The following is a 19,462-nucleotide window of genomic DNA, read 5'->3' as shown; positions in this document are numbered from 1 at the left end:
ATTGTGATTTGGCCACTCTTCGTTTAACATTTTAATATTTTTCCAAGCACGTGCAAAATGATGTGTGACAAATTCACTTGTTTTTAATAAATTTAAGATTACTTAAGTGATTTTTCCTATGACTAGTTTTCCATTAAAAATAAAAACAGTGAGTGTTATTACCTCTCAGTGGAAATATATTGTTTTTCAACACTTTTTCTCATTTATCAACCGACCACCACAATTTATAGTTGCTCAAATAGCGGTAACATTGTTTTGGGGAGATGTGAAATCCATGCTACGGTCACGCTGAGTCACGCTTGCTTCGAAATAATTTTGTTTTACTGCGATTTATTCATTTTTATTCAAATAAATACTAATTTATTGGCAATATGTCTACGTTTACACGCTGCGCCTTTCTGCTGCTAACGCTGGCTGTTTGCGGTAAGTTGATAAGTGAACGGAATTAGAGCTGCCAAGAAATGAAGTTCTTGGGTGTGGCTGGCAGATGTGTTTACTCATGATTGTTTTGTTTTTCATTTAATTGGGACCAACCCACAAACAGGCAGTTGGGCCATACGTTGCTATCAGTGCTCCTCGGACCAAGATCGTAAGGGTCATGACAGCTGTGGCGCCTACAAGCGTTTCAATCGCACTGAGCACATTGCCATCGAATGCAATAGCGATGAATCTCACATGCCTGGCTCCTTCTGCATGAAGGTCGTCCAGCAGGGACCACGAGGCTTCATCTGTAAGTAGTTAAGTAGTGCTAGCATAGAATTTGCACTAATATCTTGCTTTCTTTGCAGGGGATGGACGCTGGCGTCAAGTAATACGCCGTTGCGCTTCAGTTTCTGAGACTGGCGTCACGGGCGTGTGCAATTGGGGCGTCTACGAGAACGGCGTTTACTGGGAGGAGTGTTATTGCTCCAATGACAGCTGCAATGGCTCTGGCCTGACCTCGTTGGATAAATCACTACAGTTATTACTGGGATTCGCTCTGATGGCCGCCACTGCCAGCTTTATGCGCAGCTAGAAGTGTTTGCATTTCATCGGAGAAACAGAAATTACAAAAAAAAGTGCCTTTAAACATCGCCTCACTAGCTGTTGGAAGCTCAAACGAATCTAGCATAATCTCTATATATAAGTGACTCGAATTCCATTCAACATTCCGTCCACATTTGTGTGTTTTAGTTTTAAGTCAAAAGTTTTTACACCGAATCTCGCAATATCATTTTTGTAACACGAAATATAGACAATAGTTTAAAATCGGCTACCAAACCAACCCGACAAATTGTTCAGTGAGTGTTCCTTAACCAATATCTGCCCAATCAGCTTTTCGATTCCTGGAAAATGTCGTGCGAATCTATGAAACTGTATAATGAAGTCCAGGGAAAGCGAAATTATGAATGGAAAGGAACCCTTGACTACAAACTTATAAACTAAATTGATATGGAAGTGAATAAAATAATTATGGCCTTAATTATACAAAAATTGAGTGTGATAAGTAAATGATAAATTGCAGGATTGTATTTCAAAGGATCTCTCAAAGACTTATGACATCACTTGGTAAGTAAATCAAACACGATTCTTTTGCTTTTATAACATTTATTTTTGATTTTATCTTCAATATGTATATGTTAATTTAACATTAACTTAACTGATAATTTAATTGTATAATTTGTAAGGTTTTCTTGCTTTATTTATTACGTAATATGCCCAACTATTTTCAGAAAATTACGCGCCTGTTAACAGTTTTCATTTTATTTATATTTTATTTTAAAAATTGCTAAAATTCAAAATTGTTTTTCATACATATATTTATTACGCCATTATCAATTACACTAAAATCGACTCATTTTCTTGCTAATCTTAAGTATTATGTATTATGCTGCATATAAATAGCTTTACGATGAGCTCAACTAATATGAGATTTTTACTACAAAATATTGAAGTAAACCAAGAGAAGCAAGAGAGTTATTGCAGGTGTGTGAGAGTGCGCTTACACAAAATTAGGATATATATTTTGTAAGATATATAGTAATGTTATGTATTGCAAGGTGCATGAGAGAAATCAAATAGATATAATTGTCTAAACCCTAGGACACGACTCTATGAGCCTTGCCATATGACGTGCTACACAAGTGACCAAATTAAGCCACCGAATCTTCTTTTACAATCCGAACGAAGTGAAAAATATTTGCTCAATGTTGATGTTTAAAATTTCTCGCGATTGATGATCGACAACATATACGAGTAGGTGGGATAAATGCTGAAGAAGCTGAACGAAATAAGGAAAGCGAATGCGTTTATACGATGGCTGAGAAAACTAAAAAAAAAGGAAAATTAAAATGATAAACCAAAGCACATTTACGTATTGTGATATGGCAAGAAATGGAAATGCTATCGTATCGTTGGGGGAACTTTGATGCTAGTTAATATAAACGCATTCCAGGGATCAGATCAGATCAGACAAACAGACAGACGGAGACACATACACACAAACATTATTTAAGACTAGTTTAAACATTAAGCGATTTACTGTTGTTGTTGCTGATGTTGTTGCTTCTTTTACTGTTGTTGCAGCTCTCGTAACGAAATCACAAATTTGCTTCAAGCAGAGAGCAGTCCGTTTTCTTAGACGATGATTGGGGTGCGAGCATCGAGAGTTTTGCTGTCCGTCAACGTGGAAGACAGCGAGCACGACGTGTTGTTATTATTGTGGCTGCTGCTCGGCTCATCTTCCAGATCGAGGCCAACATTGTTGTTGTCACAGGGAGGAGCATGCAACTGCACCTGCTCCGTGATGGTCAGCGGTTCACTGGACAACGACAACGGCGACTCCAAGCGCTGCACAGCATTGCCTCTTTGACGTAGCGGCGATGGTGTGTGTATGGCATACAAACAGCTGCTCGAGGTGGACGACAAGGAGCTGCTACCCGGAGAGATGGGCAGCGGCAATGGAGGTTCCATTGGCAACGACGATTGCGGTGATTGCAGCTGGGTGAGCAGCGTGTCCTCCTCGCTGCTCGTCAACTCGTGGAGTTCGGCCACAGTGCGATTGATGCGAATGTGTTGTGCATCATTGTCATCGTCCTGCTGCTGGTCATTCAGCTGATAATACAACTGCAAACTATCATCGAGTATGGGCGCAAAGAGGCGTCGAAATTGTTGCAGTAAATCAGACTGATCATCGAGCTCTGGCTGCTGTTGCTCTTCTGCTTGCTGGTAGAAACTAAAATCAATTGCATCGTCTACGATCTGCCCGTGCTTATCAACAACATTTATTGAGCAATTTTTAACACTTCGTTGACCGCGTCAGACTTTACCCTTGGGCGATTTGCATTTCGAGGGCGTCGCATTCCCAGACAAGCTACAAAATAATACAAGTTCTTTCTAAACTCATTTCAACGTAAGTAGAAAGTAATTAGTTTACCAGCTGATCTCATCCTTGCCGCCGGTTTGTGTTTGCGCCGTGGAAACGCTGCTCTTGCTGTAGGGCGCCTGGAACGAGGTGGATGTGATGGTGAAGTAGCCACCTGGCTTCGGTTTCAGATGACGATTGTTCATCTGCATGTGCACAGTCTTCATGAACTCGATCTGATGCGCCAGCTTCTGGATTTGTTCCTGCAATTCATATTCATTTATTTATGTAACTTTCTTAGCTGTAGTTTTGACTCTTGCACTTGCCTTGAGTTCCTCGTTCTCCTGGTACAAATCGGGCGATTCTTCAGGCACAAGACCCACGCCATTGAGGGAGAAGGACGCAGTTATGCTGCGCACCTTGGCCTTCTGATCCCATTTATCGCCCTGACCCTTGAAGACACGCGCTATCTTCGGACCAAAGACCAGAGCAATTGTCGTCGTCGTGGAGAGTTGGGTGCGCACAAAGCCCAGCATGTATTTGTAATCCGGTCCAGCGTGCGGAAAGAGCATAACGCTGTGGAAGAAGACACACAAAAAGCAGGTAAGTTAAAATCAAACTAAAATATTCTTGGGTTGTTCTAAACCCCTGTATTTTACAGGCTGACAAAAGAAGCTTCAAATATAGTTTGAAGAAAATGTCCAGAAGGTCCGTTTCATAATCAAGCAGGACTTTAAAAGTGATTGGCAAACTCTCTTTGACTAGAATTTCAAAAGGTATTCAAGAAGCCGCAGACAGAAAGGAAAACGGAGAGATGCGGTAGGAAAGAGCAACAAGTTGACACGAGTGCTGGTTGTATTGGAACAAGTTGAAGAACAAATTGCATTAATTATCAAAACACTTGAAAGGATTTTCAATTTGAGTGGCAGTTGGCAGCAGTTGGAAGTTGGCAGGAAGCGGAATCCCGCAAGCAAACGTGCGAGAGGAGCAGGACGAACTTGGCCAAGAAATCTGCGGAATGTCTGTGTAAACAAAATGTGGCGAGCAAAGGAACAAACAACACACACATACAGACAGACAGACAGACGCATAGACAGTTGGATAGAAACAGGCAGACGAATGGGCTACAAAAAGGATTACAATGGAAACGCGACGCGCGTTCGCAGCAAGCCAAGGAATTTAATTAAAACTCAACGAGACACACGCCCCCTTTACTTTGAGCTTGTCGTGTGGGCGTGGCAGGGTTTAATGCGTAATGGACAAGACGTGCCCCCAGGAGTAGATAGGATTACACAACCAACCATCTTCCCCTCTGTGGAACTTACTGAAACGCCACCATGGCAATGTTGACTATGGCAATGTTGTAGATGGCATACGAGATCAGGCGCGCCTCGTTGTAGAGACTCTCCGCGTTGCGAACGTTGTAGCAGACCCGAATGCCCCAGGCCAGGAAGAAGACCTCGCCGATGGCCAGACTGTGATCCCACCAGTTGTACGAACACTGTTTGAACTTTAGATGGTGCTGATCGTAGATCTGTAGTTAAAAATAAGTTTTTGTTTATAAATTATAGAACACACTTGATGTGCAGAGATAAAAAATAATATGAATTAAAAATATATATATGCGGACATATAGCAAACAATAAAAGAAAAATAATAATAAAATTACTTTTGAATCTTAACGCATTTGTTTTATTTTTGTAGGGTACTCTTAAATTCAAAATTTTAAATTGGCGCTAAAAAAAATTAATTTTTTGTAGCATACTTTGAGGTTGCACAGTGGATTGATTTTCGAAAATCGGCTATATTTCAGCTATATCCTGTCGTATTTTCAAAGGACACGTGTTGCGAAGATCGCCAGGACTAATTCTATCGATCTGCATCAAAAAAACATGGGGTCATCTAAGAATCCAATACTTGTAATTTTTTGGTCCCAGGGCCATGAGAAAAATGTGAAATCCGCAGATTACAGGATATCTCGGGAACTACAAGGACGATTTGAATGTCCTTTGGCGTGGTGATAGACCTCATCAATAGAAGTCATTTGACACAGGACTCGCAAGGATCGGACAGAATATGGCCGAGATATACGCTATTTTCTGTATACAAAAAAGTCCTTATAACTTTGTTGTTTACAGGACATTCGTCCTGTTTAGGGTGTCAATCAATTTGTATTGCGAAGACCTATCCTTGTGCCAAAGGACATCCCGATCATCCTTCAAATGACCGAGATAAGGCGGATTTTCCAGTTTTCTCGCAAATTTTCCATGCCTCCCCCTTACAAAAATTTGATGTGCATTTTTTTCCGATTTCCTTAAAATCTGTGAATGCCAATCGATAATTCTGGTTATCCTGATTACAAACAGGTATAACATTTTAATATCCTTAAGGATTTGGCATCGTTATGGCTAAATAACTATTGTCCTTTATGGAGAAAATTAATACTGCGAAAAAACTGCGCCTGTGTGATAGGCAACGTTTTTTTTATTTTCATGCAGCAGTTGCTTTCTGCTGATTTCTGTTTGCCTGGTATTTCAGCTATTGATATGGAACTTTTTGGACGTTCGCGGCGGCAAATAAATCCAGGCATAGGTAACAAAAATAGTATTGCATATTTAAAGGGGCAGACAGAATTTATAAAATAAAAGCGATTTTAAATATAGAAAAATAATGTTTTTTAATACAAATATAAATGTATAATTATAATAATTTAAATTAGAATAGTGAATGCAGAAATGTATTGACTAAACAATATTAAATGATTGAAATATATTCGTTAAAATAAAGAATTAAGTAAAAATATAATCTTTTCTTTTGAATAATTTTGTACAAATAAATTAACAAAAAGGGAAAAACAATATTTAGACTTAAAAATAATTGTCTGAGGTGAAGCATCCAAAATATAGTACATACGACTTCAGCATAAGGAGTGGCAGATATAGTCCAGGTGCCCAGATAGATGAGCATCACGAGCAATATTGGAACCATCCACTGCAACAGCTGCTGGTCATTGAGCTTGATCTTATGCGCCGATTTGACGCGATACGTCAATGAGACACTGAAAGTAATAATGGAGTGAGTATTTTAAAAAGAAATGCGAAAACTGATAAAACCAAGAATTAATCGACTTACCGCCAGGTTTTCATCAGCAGCGAAGTGTAGGTGATGCAGAAGCCCATGTGACGCGTCCACTTGGTGGCAATACACCAAGTGGTGTCCAAATATGGGAAAATGGCGACCATCTGTGGAAAATGTGAAAATGCGGAAAAGCGATTTAAAAATATCACGAGTACGTTTCGTGTATGTTTAAGTGGAATTAAAACGAAGCGACACTTCCAAGTGCGATTTAAGAGGCGAAACGAGCCAAAAGCTGCCTGACAGCTCCACTCACGACTCAAACAGCAGAGAGAAAGGCGGAGCAGCCACTCAAAGTGCCGTTAAGTTGACAGCGGACATGCCAAAAAGCAATTGACAGTTTAGGTAAGGTCACGACTGATGGCTCCACAGAGCACAGCGGGCCCAACTTAATGGAAAATGGGGAAAACAAATATCACGAGTTTCCATTTCTAATAGACACAAAACCATTTGAAAGGGGGAATTCGGATACAAGCAGAGTACAACAAAGGAACATATAATAATATACAGCATAGGGTCATCTTAAAATGTTAAAGCTAATCAATTTATAGTATAAATTTGAAGTATTTCGTATAAATTATTCATAATAGAACTGCCAGCATATTTGGTATTTGTTCGGCACAAAAAACTATTTATAATATTGAACAAAACTAATGGAAAAATTTAAAGAGCTAACGATGCAAATGGACTGCGCTTATGACTGAGGTTTGTCAGAATTCTCAACGATTTTTATCTCCTCTGTCGAGTGGAATTCCTTCAGTGTCTGATCTTTCTCCTTGGTGGCATCCTCAATGAGATGTGGATTGTCCGTGCCAACATCTTTGGGATGCTTTAAAGCATCACCTTTGGGCAAGTTTGGCGAATGATCATTCTCGTGCAATTCCGGCTGATAAATCTCCACCTGAATGGTTGTCTCATAGAAGTTGTAGCGTTTGTGTATCAATGTTTTCGACTCTTCCAGGATGCGATGTGGATCCGCATCCGCAAGTATTGCCAGATGAGCAGAAAGCGCTAATTTATCAATACTGAGCGCCCAGATGCGCAAATTGTGCACACGCTCGACGCCTTCTATGCTGAGGAATAGCTTCTGCACCTCGCCATAGTCCATGTAATCAGGAGTCGCCTCCATGAGCACCATCATGACATCCCGCAATATGCCGTAGGTAACGAAGAGCACAATAATTGAAAAGATGAACGTGCAAATCGAATCGATGACAGCCCATTCGGGTTTAAAGAAGATGATGCAGGCGGCAAGAAAGACGCCCACACTTTGGACAATGTCGCCAATCACATGAACGATGGCAGCTCGGACATTAATGTTTTGCTTTTTCTGCTGTTGGACCGCAGAGATCGAAGCGGGCAACAGATGTTGTTCTTTCACAGAGGGACTTAGCAGCTCCTCGCTTCTGACAGAAGTATCTGCGATAAATGGATGTGATGCTTGCAGCTTCAGGTGACTTTGACGATTCAGTTCGCTCACTTCGCGTTGGCCATGCGAGTGGCCATGACTCAGTTGCACTGCCATGATCACGTTCACCACAATTGCCAGCAGTGAGGTGATGAGCATAATGACCGCATCCACCTCATGGGCACCCGACATCATGCGCTGTATGGCGATCCAGACAAGCACTCCAGTGATTACCCAAATAAAGTATACGGACATCAAGGCGCCTATGACTTCAGCTCGATGCCAGCCGAAATTGAAGCGATTCGTCGAGGCGCGTCCAGCAAGATAAAGAGCAAACAGTGAGATCAGGAAGCCAGCCAAATCGGTGAGCAAATGCGCTGCATCTGTGGCAATGGCCAAGCTGTTTGAGAGCAAGCCGCCAATAATCTCGCAGATCATAAAGAAGACGCACAGAATGCAGGCCACAATCAGCTTGCGGACTGCCGTCTTGTCGACGCCTGGCTTGACCTGTCCACGCTGACAGTAATCATGGCTGGTGGTTATATGCGACTCCCTTCCGTGTATTGTCATCGTTTGTATCGAATCCGAGTGCTGCAGTGGCTCATGCTCGAATGCCTCCCGCTCCACTTGCACATTTTGCTCCAGTTTCACCTGTTGTTGCTGCTCCACGGCCAAGGCGTGCTGCAGATCGTGCGGCATCAGAATGATAGTATGTGGCGTCAGTTCATTTGTGGCAGCTTCGGCGGCAGCTACACGTTCTCCACCAAAGGGCAGCACTAGAAAACGCTTGAAGGCAGTAGACAACGAATTTGTTACGTCGTCTTGAACCTGCTCCGCCGAAAGATCTGCATCTATTACAGCATCCTCAAGCACAGTGGCTTCACTGGTTTTGGGCGTTATTGAAGAGACGGTGCTGGGTGTGCTGATTGCCAAACTATCTGCATCCGGACTGCGAGCAGCTTCCTTAGCTGTTCGCCCAGCAAAAACTTCAACCAAAGTTATCAGCTCCTTGTTAGCTTCAGTTGCAGAACCAAGCGTTGAATCTTGTATAGAAATCTTTTGAATTTCTGCATCTTCGACTGCAGCTTCTATAAGAATTTCTTCGATTTTCTCCGCGGGAACTGGTTTTACTCGATCTTTTGCGGCTTCAGTTGAAACAGAAGCCGAAGCTTCCTCCTGTGAAGCTGCTTCAGCTGATGAGGCACCTTTAGTTACCGCAGCTTTATCCGTTTCATTTTCCACAAGTGCTTCTTTCAAAATTCGTTTTACATCCTCAGTTGTTGGCTGAATTGGATTACGAGCACGTCCAAATGTGGGCAAATTCTTAAAGATTTTACCAGGCGTCAAGCGTTCCTGTGGTTCCAATGTGATCAGCTCCGCATCGTTGACACTAGGCGCCACATTCAACGACTTGCGAAATGGTCCCGTCAATATGTTGATGATGCCCGACTGCCGCGTGTCCATCTGTTGTTTGGGAGCGTCTGGAGCTGCCACTAGTTCATCATCCGTCCAGGTGGCAGCATTAGCCGCCGAAGTATGTGGCGTCTGAGTGCTGACCATGTGCTTGAATGCACCACGAGTTGGATTATTCGATTTGGGTTTGGCTGCCGCCTCAATGCGCGTCATCTTCAAGTGTTGATCCAACAATGGATGCTCGATGCTCGTCTCGAGCAATTGGGAAGGCGACGGCATCTGCAAATAATCTGAACCCTTGGACGCTTCTGGAATACGCGGCTTACTGGACTTCAAATGGATTTCAGACTGCAAGCGCTTCGTTGATTTCTTGAGGCGATCCGACCAGGTTTCGGAGCGCTTCTGTATCGGATTCGGGTTCTCATCTTGTTTATGTGCTCGACTGCAAGAAGCCTCTGTAGCGTCTCTATTGCTGTCGCTGTATTGGACACCAGCTACAGCCTGCTTTGACCACTTTTGTTGCTTGCTTGGCGGCGAGTTGCGAGACGCAGGCACCTCAGTTGTTTGGTGACGTTTTGTTGGCTGCTTGTGTCGCGATTCAATGTCCGGTATCTTCACCATCTCCCGCAATGCCTCTTGCAAGGCAGCCTCATCCTCAGGTTCATTATCATCCTCGTCGGTGCTAGGCAGTTTCTTCTCACTCATGTTGTAGTCGATGCTATGCTCCTTTTTCTCTCGTTTTACTTTTATTTAGTTGAACAACAAACTCTGATTAGAAAATCAGTTACGTTTATTAGTTTTACGAGACGCTTGAAGTTCCCACAGCTGACATTACCCGCAAGTCCTTCTTCTCGTCTTCTCTTAACCCATTTGCTGATGTTTTTCCAGTTGCTTCTTTTGTTTGGCACGGCTTTTATGCGTCCAGTGGGGCTCGGCTAATGTTAAACAATAACAAAGCACTTGCACTGTATACAACACACAGCTGCTGAATACTCTTCATGATTTATGTCATATGCTGGAATTAATTTACTTTTAACATTTCAGCGATACTTTGAGTAAATATTGATTAAATGTAGAGCAGCATTAAATTTTTAAATTGCAACTGAAATACCAACTAATAAAAAAATTTATGTTGATTTAAAATGCAGATGAATGTTAAGTTAATCAGTTAACAATAAAAAAGGTGAATTGCAATTGATATTAAATTGATTCTGATTGATCAAAGGATATTATTAAATTAGTTGAATCGTTGTTGGATTAAAATGTGCTGCATTGTTCACTTATTTATACGTTTTTTATGTTCAACATTTAATCAATATATACTGTGAGTGTCTCATAAAATTATAAAGTTTTTTACGCTGCCAGTTCGCATATTAATCTCACGTTTTAACAGACTGCCAACGAGCTAAATCTGTTATCAAGCTCAGCCAAATGTGAATAAATTCATTAGCTGATGAGCGTTACAAACTGCACAACAAAAGCTTTAAAACCGAGTCGAAGGCGGGTTACTAAAAGCCGCATTTAAAAAGCCATAAAAAGGAGTTTTATGTTGCGGCTGCGGGAACAGGAGCACACACAGGTGACTACTAAGTAAGAGGCGGTGGGCAGCAAGAGGTAGGAGGCAGGAGGCTGGAGGGCCATTACATGTGGGTCAATTGTAAATGAGGCCACAAGACCTTTTGTCACATTAGCAGGCCCATTGCCCCGCTGCCATTCTGTCATTCTACCATTGTCGTCGCCGTTGTATTCACATTCATTCGTAATGGTCTTTGTGTGTTTGGCAGAGCCATTTAATGGGTTAAGTAGCGTATGTTTGAAGATGTAGAGTGGGTTAAGAGCTCACCTCCAGATACATAATGGCACAGCCAATGAGCGTGATCATCAAAAATATGGGACTGGCCACCTTGAAGACTTTGACGCGTCGATGCCGAAACAGATAGCCAGCGAGCACAAACGTGCCACATGCGCAGCCAATCGATATGGTCAGCAGGGATATTCTGTAATGCAATGCACAATGAAGAAGAAAAGTGGTAAACAGATAAACAAACAAACACACCTGAAGGGCCAGTGATAGTTGGCCAGACAGGGCTCCGGGCCAGTGCAGGTGTCACAGCCAGGAGCGCATGGGTAACACTTGAATACTTCCGAATAATAATTGCTTATATTGTCTTGATGCTCCTGCCAGGCGATTTCCATGATTGTGCCATTGAAGCCATCCGGATGACGCAGTGAGTAGAAGCCACGCTTGCAAAGGCATTGATAGGCGCCCCGTGACCAGCTGCTCGACGACATTCCGGCCAATATCTTGCCGCTGCTTATTGTCGGCGTCTCTGCGCTCGGTTGTCGATAATCGCACTGCATTAACAAGATTACAATTATAATAGATATATTATACCCTAATAGAGAGAGAGAGAAAATGTATGTTCTAAGAACTAGAAAAAACTTGTTGATAATGAAATCTTAGCTATATATTATGTTAACAACTTGAGAATCAAGGAGGGCGCCGCAAGTTTACTGCTGAATTTCACTTTAAATTCTCTTACCACATCTGCCAAGTTAACTATCTGAGAATCACAAAGAATAGTCTTGGCAAATGTTGTTCGTCATTTTTATTTCACATTAAATTTTTAATTGCTTTCAATTATGTTTTAAATACCTGCATATTATGTCTTAATTGGACAAGCTATTTTTGCTTTTCGTACGTTTTCTCTTGATTTTAGACCGTTATTTGCTCTCTCTATGAACTGGGCAAATGTGACAGCAAATTGACTTACCACCATGGAGGCACGATGGCATTTGTGTGAACTGTGAAACGCTTGCAAATCATTTATGGTATCCACATCATTGTTATTGTTGTTGGCAGTAGCAGCTGCTGCAGCTGATGCAATTGTGGATCGACGTGCTGGCTGCCGTTGTCGCAGTAGCAACTGTTGACTGCTGAAGCGATACGGGATGGCATCGCATTGATTGACGCGCAGCGATGTCACATCAATGTCCACGCTTATGAAGCCGCGCAATCCATGCCGTCCACTTGGCGGTATTGCAATGCTATACGATACCAGCCACTTACTCACGGCACATGAGAAATACGGATACGTCCACCAGCCCTTGTAGTAGTTATTCGGTGGGCTTGGCGCAAACTTTGGCGAGCGCAATGTTGGAGTGCTGCTCTCATCGTCGAACCTAAACAGACAAAAGAAATGATAGTGAGTTAAAACAAGTAAGGAAAGCTATACAAATAAATGCTCGAGAATACATTTTCTTTAAGTTTTTTATCCAATAGTAGCAAAATGTTCATAAATCATTACTAATATGTTATTAAATCATGTATATATTACAATATAGAGCTCTATTTTGATTTATTACATAGAGTTTTGATATTCGATTTGCTCTTGTACAGCTAAACTGCTTGTGGCTTCATATTATATAATGCCGGGGATCTTGGAGTTCTTACAGACAAACATAGCATCTCTGACGCCGGTCGATAAAATATTAACTTTCTGCTGTCATAAACTTATAATACTTAGCGACTTATAAGAACACATTGAACATATGCTAAGCTTACCAGGGATAACTGTGCGCGGGCTTTTTGCCAATCTGCAGCGATTCCTCCTCATACCGTTGCGTCTCGCTCGCTTGCAACTTGTTGTTGTTGTTGCTGTCGCTGTTGCTCTTCACCCACCAAACATACGACTGCACGGCGCCGTTCGTTAGGTTCAAAGCTAAAATGCGTGCACCATTTATGTATTCATCAGTGAGCAAGCCCTTGGCCAGCGCATCGGAGAGTCCTATATAAAAAAGATGAAAAATTAAAATATAGTATATAGGAGAATGTAGGTCAGCAGCAAGCGGCAAACAAAGGAAGTTACTTCAGTTATGATGTATGAGTGTATGTTTGTGTGTGTTCTTTTGCGGAAATTAAATGCGAAAACACTGCAGCGCACAGACATGCTCATTAAAAATGCACTTACATTGTTTAATTGGTTATTGCAGTGCATAAATGCTTGCTGCATAAATATTTACAATAGCACTAAACGTTTAAAAACCATTTAATTGTTAATTAATGTTGTGCGCATTTCGCTTTTTCCAATTTGTGGTGAATTGTAAATTTTCACTGCGTGAAGTGGCCGGATCGCCAAAAAGACAACTTATTGCCAGATCGTGCGAACTTGAAAGCTTGCCCTTATAAAGCATCGATACCTACTTGTATGCAGCTTTTTCATAGAATTATATCGAAGATCACTACAGAAAAGCCCGCGGAAACTAAGACGTTGAAATTGATTTGAATTTGAAATTTCATTGAATTTTAAATTGACTATACTAATTACATGCTTTTAATATAGAATGACAATATATATTTAATTTGTTTAATTACTTTAATGTCACTTTTAATAACTTGTCATTTTTAAATATATCAAAATATTTTTTCCCATAATTTGGCCAGCCGACTGGCTGTAATGGCAATGTTCAGCAGTGTCAGTGAAAGTATCTCCCATTGCTTAATTGCGCAAATTACAATTTCGCTGAAACATTTAATTCATGCCCAGCTGTCATTGCAATAACGACCTTGAAATAGTTTTTTTTTGCTTTGTGAAAAAAGGCCATTAAAAGGCACACAGAAGCTGCAAGTGTTTTTCAGCCTTGAGGGGGAAAAAATTGTTGGCAACAATGATTAATATGCGCAACGGGTGCACAGCTCCGACTCCCTCCCCCTCTCCCATCTCCACCCTTGTTCTACAACAGCCACGGACGGCTGTCAAAAGTTAATATTTTTTTCATATTTTTTTCTTTTCTGTGTCGCGTGTGTTTTTTTTTGCTGCCACACTTTCCCTGGACAGCAGCAGCAGCCGCATTTCTGTTTGAGTTGTTATAAGAGAAACGAGCAGGAACAAAAGCAACAACTGTTTACAAGGTAAACTTATTTAAATTCGATTAGCGCAACTTCCGTGCCACTTTCTGTGGGTGACCAACATCTTGCAGCGGGTATAAGACTTATGTCATCAAGCGTGACACAGTTGACATTTTGTCAAATGTGAATGCATACAGAATGATAAATATATAGGAGATGTTTGTGGTATTACTATCATAAATGGGTGAAATGAAACGGGATGACGTCAAGCGTTTCTTTTGTAGTAAATCTTCTTCCTTGAACTATAGGTCATTAAGAATAATCTTTTACAAATTTTAAATATCATTTATCAAATACTTCAAATTTAGCATTAATTTGAATTTTTCATTTATGTCAGTTAATGTAAACTAAATAAAAATAAATAATAAAATATGAATATGAAAATATATAAATATAATAATTCATATTAATTTCTTTTCAGTACTTTCATTTGTCACACACTATTGAAGAGTCTCTGCGGTTCGTCATCTTTTGTTATGTTTTCTCGTCTCGTGTAATATGTAGTATATATTTTGATTAGTATGTATAGCGTTTTGCAACTTTGTTGCCTGTTACTTTAGAGTTGGTTTTTTGAGCTTGAGCTTGGCGTAAAACAAATACGCAGCCGGTGGCGGTGGCAACAAAACGTGGCAAGTTTTGCGCGGCTGCTGAAGCGTAATGGACACAAAGGAGACGTGAAAGGCAGCTGCGGAAGGAAAGGAGAGGAGGGGTGGTAAAGAGCTCGTCATATAAACACACAGGCAAAGTTCGCTCTACTCGCAAGTTGCGTCAAACTGTTGCCACAAGTTCAAGCCATAATGCCACAATGCGAAGGCTGCAAAAAGTCTTCAGTCTCGAGGAGGAAAAGTGCCTTATGGTAAATAACATTAGCCAATGCCTGTCACTCACTTCACACACACAAACACACTCGAACAATTTACAGTTATAGTTATAGTCATGTGTGTTTGTCACGTTTGTCATTCATCATCTGCGTGCGATTTCTAGCACTCGGCTGGCTCCTGGCATCATCATCAATCTTTTGGTCCCCAGTTTGAGAATTTATTGCCATTGAACCAAGTGGCATGAGCCTCTTTTTCTCTCTGTGTGTATGTGTGTGTGAGTGCGAGTGTGTGTGTGTGTTCGCCAACTATGCGGGTTGCGTGTGTCTGAGTCTGTCTGAGTGTGTGGCAAGTACTTTTTGTGTAGGTGTCAGAAATAAACATGCGCAACTTGCACAATTGTAAGCAATTTGTTTTTTGCGGACAGAACGGAACGAAGGGGGACGGAAAGAGTGAGCCCCAAAAAACTCTTGGACCACAAAAGTTTTGCTCACTTCAACGGGCCTTTCTACACTGAAAAAGGCCAGTTTCTAAAATCAAGAATATTCGTGTTAAAAATTGTGCTCTCAAAATATGAACACTTTGAGAATAAAGTCTTAAAACTAAGCCAAAAATCACAAAAATAAGACCACAAATAATAGATTTAGTTGTTAAATAAATACTAGTTATAATTTTTTTTTCTAGCTTTGAGAATTTTCTTTCACAGCTCAGTTAGTAAATTTGACGCGAACCACAATTTTAGAATTAAGAGAGGAGGTCCTGAGATAATAAGTATTTGGTTAGTAGAAGAATGATTAACATACAACTGGATGTATAGTTTTTACTCAATATTAAATAAAATATAATGTAATATTTTTTTTTATTTTTAATCTTCAAATTTTCAGATTTTTTCCATTTATTAATAAGAACTTGAGTCTGGAAACTTTAAAATGTTTACCTCTTATTATTAAGAACTTGGGTCTAATATTAAATGTTGGGATTTCATGTTCTTTACGCGCTTTATAGATCAAAATGACTACTATGACTAAAATCTTGATTTTGTCACTTTTTTTTCTCAGTGTATGCTATGTAAAATTGGCAATTATTCAAGTTGTGCACAGACAAGTTTTTCGTGCACGACAACACCAAACATTCCGCATTCCACATGCCACACACACTCTTTCGAGTTGCGAGTGTGTGCTGGCAGGTGTGTAACAGCTTGTGTTGCTATTGAAAATTGCGAAACAAAAGGGTTTAATGATGTGCTGAACAAGTGGTCTATACAATTTGCCACTCTTCCAATTAATTTTCTAGTTTATTGTGAAGTCTTTAAAGTATTTGATTTCTACTCTAATTGCAAGGTAACTTGTAGTCGTGCATCCCCCACTACTTCACACTTTTGTGCTCTGGGACCCGTTGAGTAATTAAATTTCACACAGATTCCGTTTGCCCTGAGATGAGCAATAAAGGAATTCATGGAGACCGGAACTCGAACATCAACATATTTTCTTCCTTTTCTAATGGGTTAAAAGTATTTTACACATACAAAGTGTTTGACATCGTCAGCAGTTTATATATTGTGATGATTATCTTTAATTTATTTGCAAGCAGCAATAATTTGAAATGTATTCAGAAATGAGCTTAAAGATAATTGATTATTAAAGTGTTTTATACTTTTTAAGCTGATTACAATTGAGTTAAATTGCGAATGCATATGGCATAAAAAGCTTTCTCTTGTCGTCATCTTGTTTGATCTGTGTACAACATGGCGTATGCGTGTTCTCCACACACCAAGGATTTTAACTGATTTTACAGAAATCCGCATACAACACACGGTCCACGCACACAGTTGTGTCTGTGTCCTGTTTATCATGTAAAAGTTGATGGGGACATTAAGAGAAAATCAGAGATGAAAACAAGCCGAATGTGGCAAATAACAACGCACAGCGCACAACTTTAAATTAAAATGAATACAACAAAAAATAACGACAGAGAAATAATATATGCGTGTAGAAGAGCTAAAAAAGGGAGAGAGGGGAGGGAGCAGGATGTTTGATGCGCCACAAGTGCGTCGTTGTTGTCAACCCCAAGGCAGGCGACGCGCGATGTCATGCCAAGCGCCTGAGCGCGAAACCCCGGACATGGACACTGCGCAAGGACCAAGGATGAAGGACCAAGGGCCCCCAGTCGAAGTAGAGAAGAGCTCAGGCGCAACCTTGGCAACAGACGGCCAGAGCAAAGAGCTATCAGTGTGAGTGTGTGTGTCATGTATGTGAGTGCGAGTGTGTGTATGTGTGTGTGTGTAGTCAAGGACAACAGACGCACAATGAACTCATCGCACTCACTCGGTTCGGTTCAGTTCGGGGTACAGGATAATAACAGCAACAGCAACAACATTGCCAGCTGCTTCGAGGAGTATTGAAGCACACCAGTTGCCTTTTGTATGTCCTCTCTCTCTCTTTCACACACTCTTTCTCCCTCTCTCTCTCCCCCCAAATGCTTTCTAGTGCTGAAAAGGTGCGACGTGTCAGCAGAAATCGCATAAAGTGAAAGCAAATTTGCTGTCAGTTTTGTTGCTGTCGTTATTCCCGTTGAGCAACAGGATGAGCCATATGTATTTGGCGTATAGAATTTGGCACTAGCCTCATCCATCCAACCATTCATCCATCTTCTTGCCCCCGCTTCATCTCAGCAGTGCTATAAACTCTCTCTCTCTTCTTCTCTATCTTTGGCCGTGAGGTCCTTGAAATTTTGATGTCTCGCATAAATTAATCGGGGGAAAGCTTCTTGCAAATCGAATAAATTTAAGCCAATTTAAAGGTGATGGAAGAGATGTTTCTCTCCCTTTCTCTTTCTCTCTCTATCTGCTATCTCCTTCTCTGTCGCCAACCGGCACTCAAAGCATATCAATTGCTTGGCTGTCCTTAAACGCTTTGATTGAGAGGCGCCACAAGCGTTAAAGTGCCAAGAATAACTCAGTTTGAAAATTTAAGTACAACAGCAACCAAAAAAAGGGTACTCAGCGTTTCTTTTCCTTTTTTCTTTGTCCTACACATTTATATTTGGCAATTTATTAAACTATTTTTAAATGAAATGCGACTTAAATCAGGCTTGACTTGCACTTATTTGCATAAGCTTCGCATATATTTTTAGCAAGGTAGAAAAGTTATTTTTAAAAAGAATTTAAGGACACCCACTTGAGGTCCGCCTCTTCTTTTGCTATTGTTAACTTTAATAATCTCCTTAGCATTCACTATGCTGTTCATCAAAATATTTAGAAACATTCTATGCATTAATTTTGATTGTCTAGCTCATTCAATTAGCTGCCGGAATTATGAATAATTAAAACCCAAATTGCGTTCTTTTCAACTTGAAATTGAACGTTAACAAGCAACGTTTAAAGTAGCTTCGATTAATTATTTAACGCTGCCACAAAGCGTTTTTATTTGATGTTGCCACGTTGCCGCAGCCGGAAATTAATTTAATGGCACGCACAAAGGAAATTAGCAGGCAGAATGTGAATGTGAATGTGAATGTGCAATCGATATATCAAGTGTGCGAAGCGATAAATCGTGACATATTTACATAAGTATGGCCACATCCAATTTGTATGTATATGTAGTATATTTAGTATATTCAAGTAATCGCTACTCACCGCCATGCCGTATGATGCCCACTTCTTGGAGTATCGATGCTGCCAAATCTGCCTTTTGTCTGGAGCTCTCGAAGCGTTCCGAGTTGATGGGCACTTGGAGCGGTCGATATAGCGTCGAGATGCACAATGTGCCCAAATTTTCCGTCGCTATGTCGTGTATTGTCACCAGCGATTGCTCAATGGCCGTCTATAAAGTGAGAGAGGGAGGGGGAGAGTGAGAGTGAGCTTCATTCATTTTGTATTAAGTATTTTTAGCAGCTTGAAGCTTGGACTATCTGACTCGCCTGTGCCCCGCTTTATACCCAAATCATTTTTTGGTTGGCCAACAACATGTTGACAAACGCATTAAAAATACATTTTTGGCTAAATACATTCATGGCCAAGCATTTTACTTGGTCCCTTTTATCGTTTGAGTGGAAAATTACGTTATTGCCTTCACTTTGCCATCTAAAGCGCGAAAAACTTTGCGGTCGAGGCGGCTGACTTTAAATTGTTTTGGCCATTGTTTTGCACCAAAATTGATAAAGTGTCCCCCCTCCAGCCCCTCCAGCAACTGACCCAAAAGCTTCTTCTCTTCTTCCCTCTGTGTGTGTGTGTGTGGGAATCGACAAAAATTGCCAATTCGACAATTGCTTTGTTTTGCATTCGATTGACTTTTCGATTGAACAAAGGAAATTCGAATTTGAAGTTTTGCTTCGTTCCTTTTATTCTGTCTCTTTCACTTATCGCCATCCAATTGTCAAAGACTTTAACTTTAACTAAAGTGTATTCTTCATTTGTTGCCGAGGCAAAGCAAAAAGTT

The 19,462-nt window shown here is 40.7% G+C and overlaps 4 protein-coding genes across 4 annotated transcripts in view; 1 reads left to right on the top strand and 3 right to left on the bottom strand.

The window, feature by feature from the left end:
- Positions 1-255: 255 nt before the first annotated feature.
- On the top strand, positions 256-1,373 carry LOC117564733 (uncharacterized). The gene is made up of 3 exons (XM_034243620.2): positions 256-423; positions 545-730; positions 789-1,373. The coding sequence occupies exons 1-3, from the start codon at positions 372-374 to the stop codon at positions 1,013-1,015; spliced, it is 465 nt and encodes a 154-aa protein (XP_034099511.1). The 5' UTR covers positions 256-371; the 3' UTR covers positions 1,016-1,373.
- A 1,243-nt stretch (positions 1,374-2,616) lies between these two features.
- Positions 2,617-3,284, bottom strand: LOC127565256 (probable G-protein coupled receptor CG31760). Its single transcript, XM_052002966.1, has one exon. The coding sequence runs from the start codon at positions 2,950-2,952 to the stop codon at positions 2,617-2,619; it is 336 nt and encodes a 111-aa protein (XP_051858926.1). The 5' UTR covers positions 2,953-3,284.
- The window catches only part of LOC117564714 (probable G-protein coupled receptor CG31760), a 36,019-nt gene continuing 19,764 nt past the window's right edge, over positions 3,208-19,462 (bottom strand). The window contains exons 4-14 of the mRNA XM_034243595.2: positions 18,661-18,847; positions 12,865-13,087; positions 12,074-12,482; positions 11,356-11,654; positions 11,143-11,296; positions 6,476-6,585; positions 6,257-6,401; positions 4,669-4,877; positions 3,670-3,919; positions 3,416-3,606; positions 3,208-3,352 (exon numbers count right to left, since the gene is read on the bottom strand). Coding sequence (XP_034099486.1) covers positions 3,298-3,352; positions 3,416-3,606; positions 3,670-3,919; positions 4,669-4,877; positions 6,257-6,401; positions 6,476-6,585; positions 11,143-11,296; positions 11,356-11,654; positions 12,074-12,482; positions 12,865-13,087; positions 18,661-18,847 — 2,232 coding nt within the window. The 3' untranslated portion in view covers positions 3,208-3,297. The remainder of the gene's footprint in view (positions 3,353-3,415; positions 3,607-3,669; positions 3,920-4,668; positions 4,878-6,256; positions 6,402-6,475; positions 6,586-11,142; positions 11,297-11,355; positions 11,655-12,073; positions 12,483-12,864; positions 13,088-18,660; positions 18,848-19,462) is intronic.
- LOC117564713 (uncharacterized) lies at positions 6,644-10,298 on the bottom strand. The gene is made up of 2 exons (XM_034243594.2): positions 10,135-10,298; positions 6,644-10,067 (listed from the first exon to the last, which is right to left on the bottom strand). Exon 2 carries the CDS (start codon positions 10,002-10,004, stop codon positions 7,173-7,175), a length of 2,832 nt encoding a protein of 943 aa, XP_034099485.1. The 5' UTR covers positions 10,005-10,067; positions 10,135-10,298; the 3' UTR covers positions 6,644-7,172.

The sequence above is a fragment of the Drosophila albomicans genome, chromosome 2L, assembly GCF_009650485.2.
Source record: "Drosophila albomicans strain 15112-1751.03 chromosome 2L, ASM965048v2, whole genome shotgun sequence".
Classification (NCBI taxonomy): Eukaryota; Metazoa; Arthropoda; class Insecta; order Diptera; family Drosophilidae; genus Drosophila; species Drosophila albomicans.
Note: the sequence above shows the minus strand (reverse complement) of the source record. Positions and strands in the feature narration are given on the sequence as shown.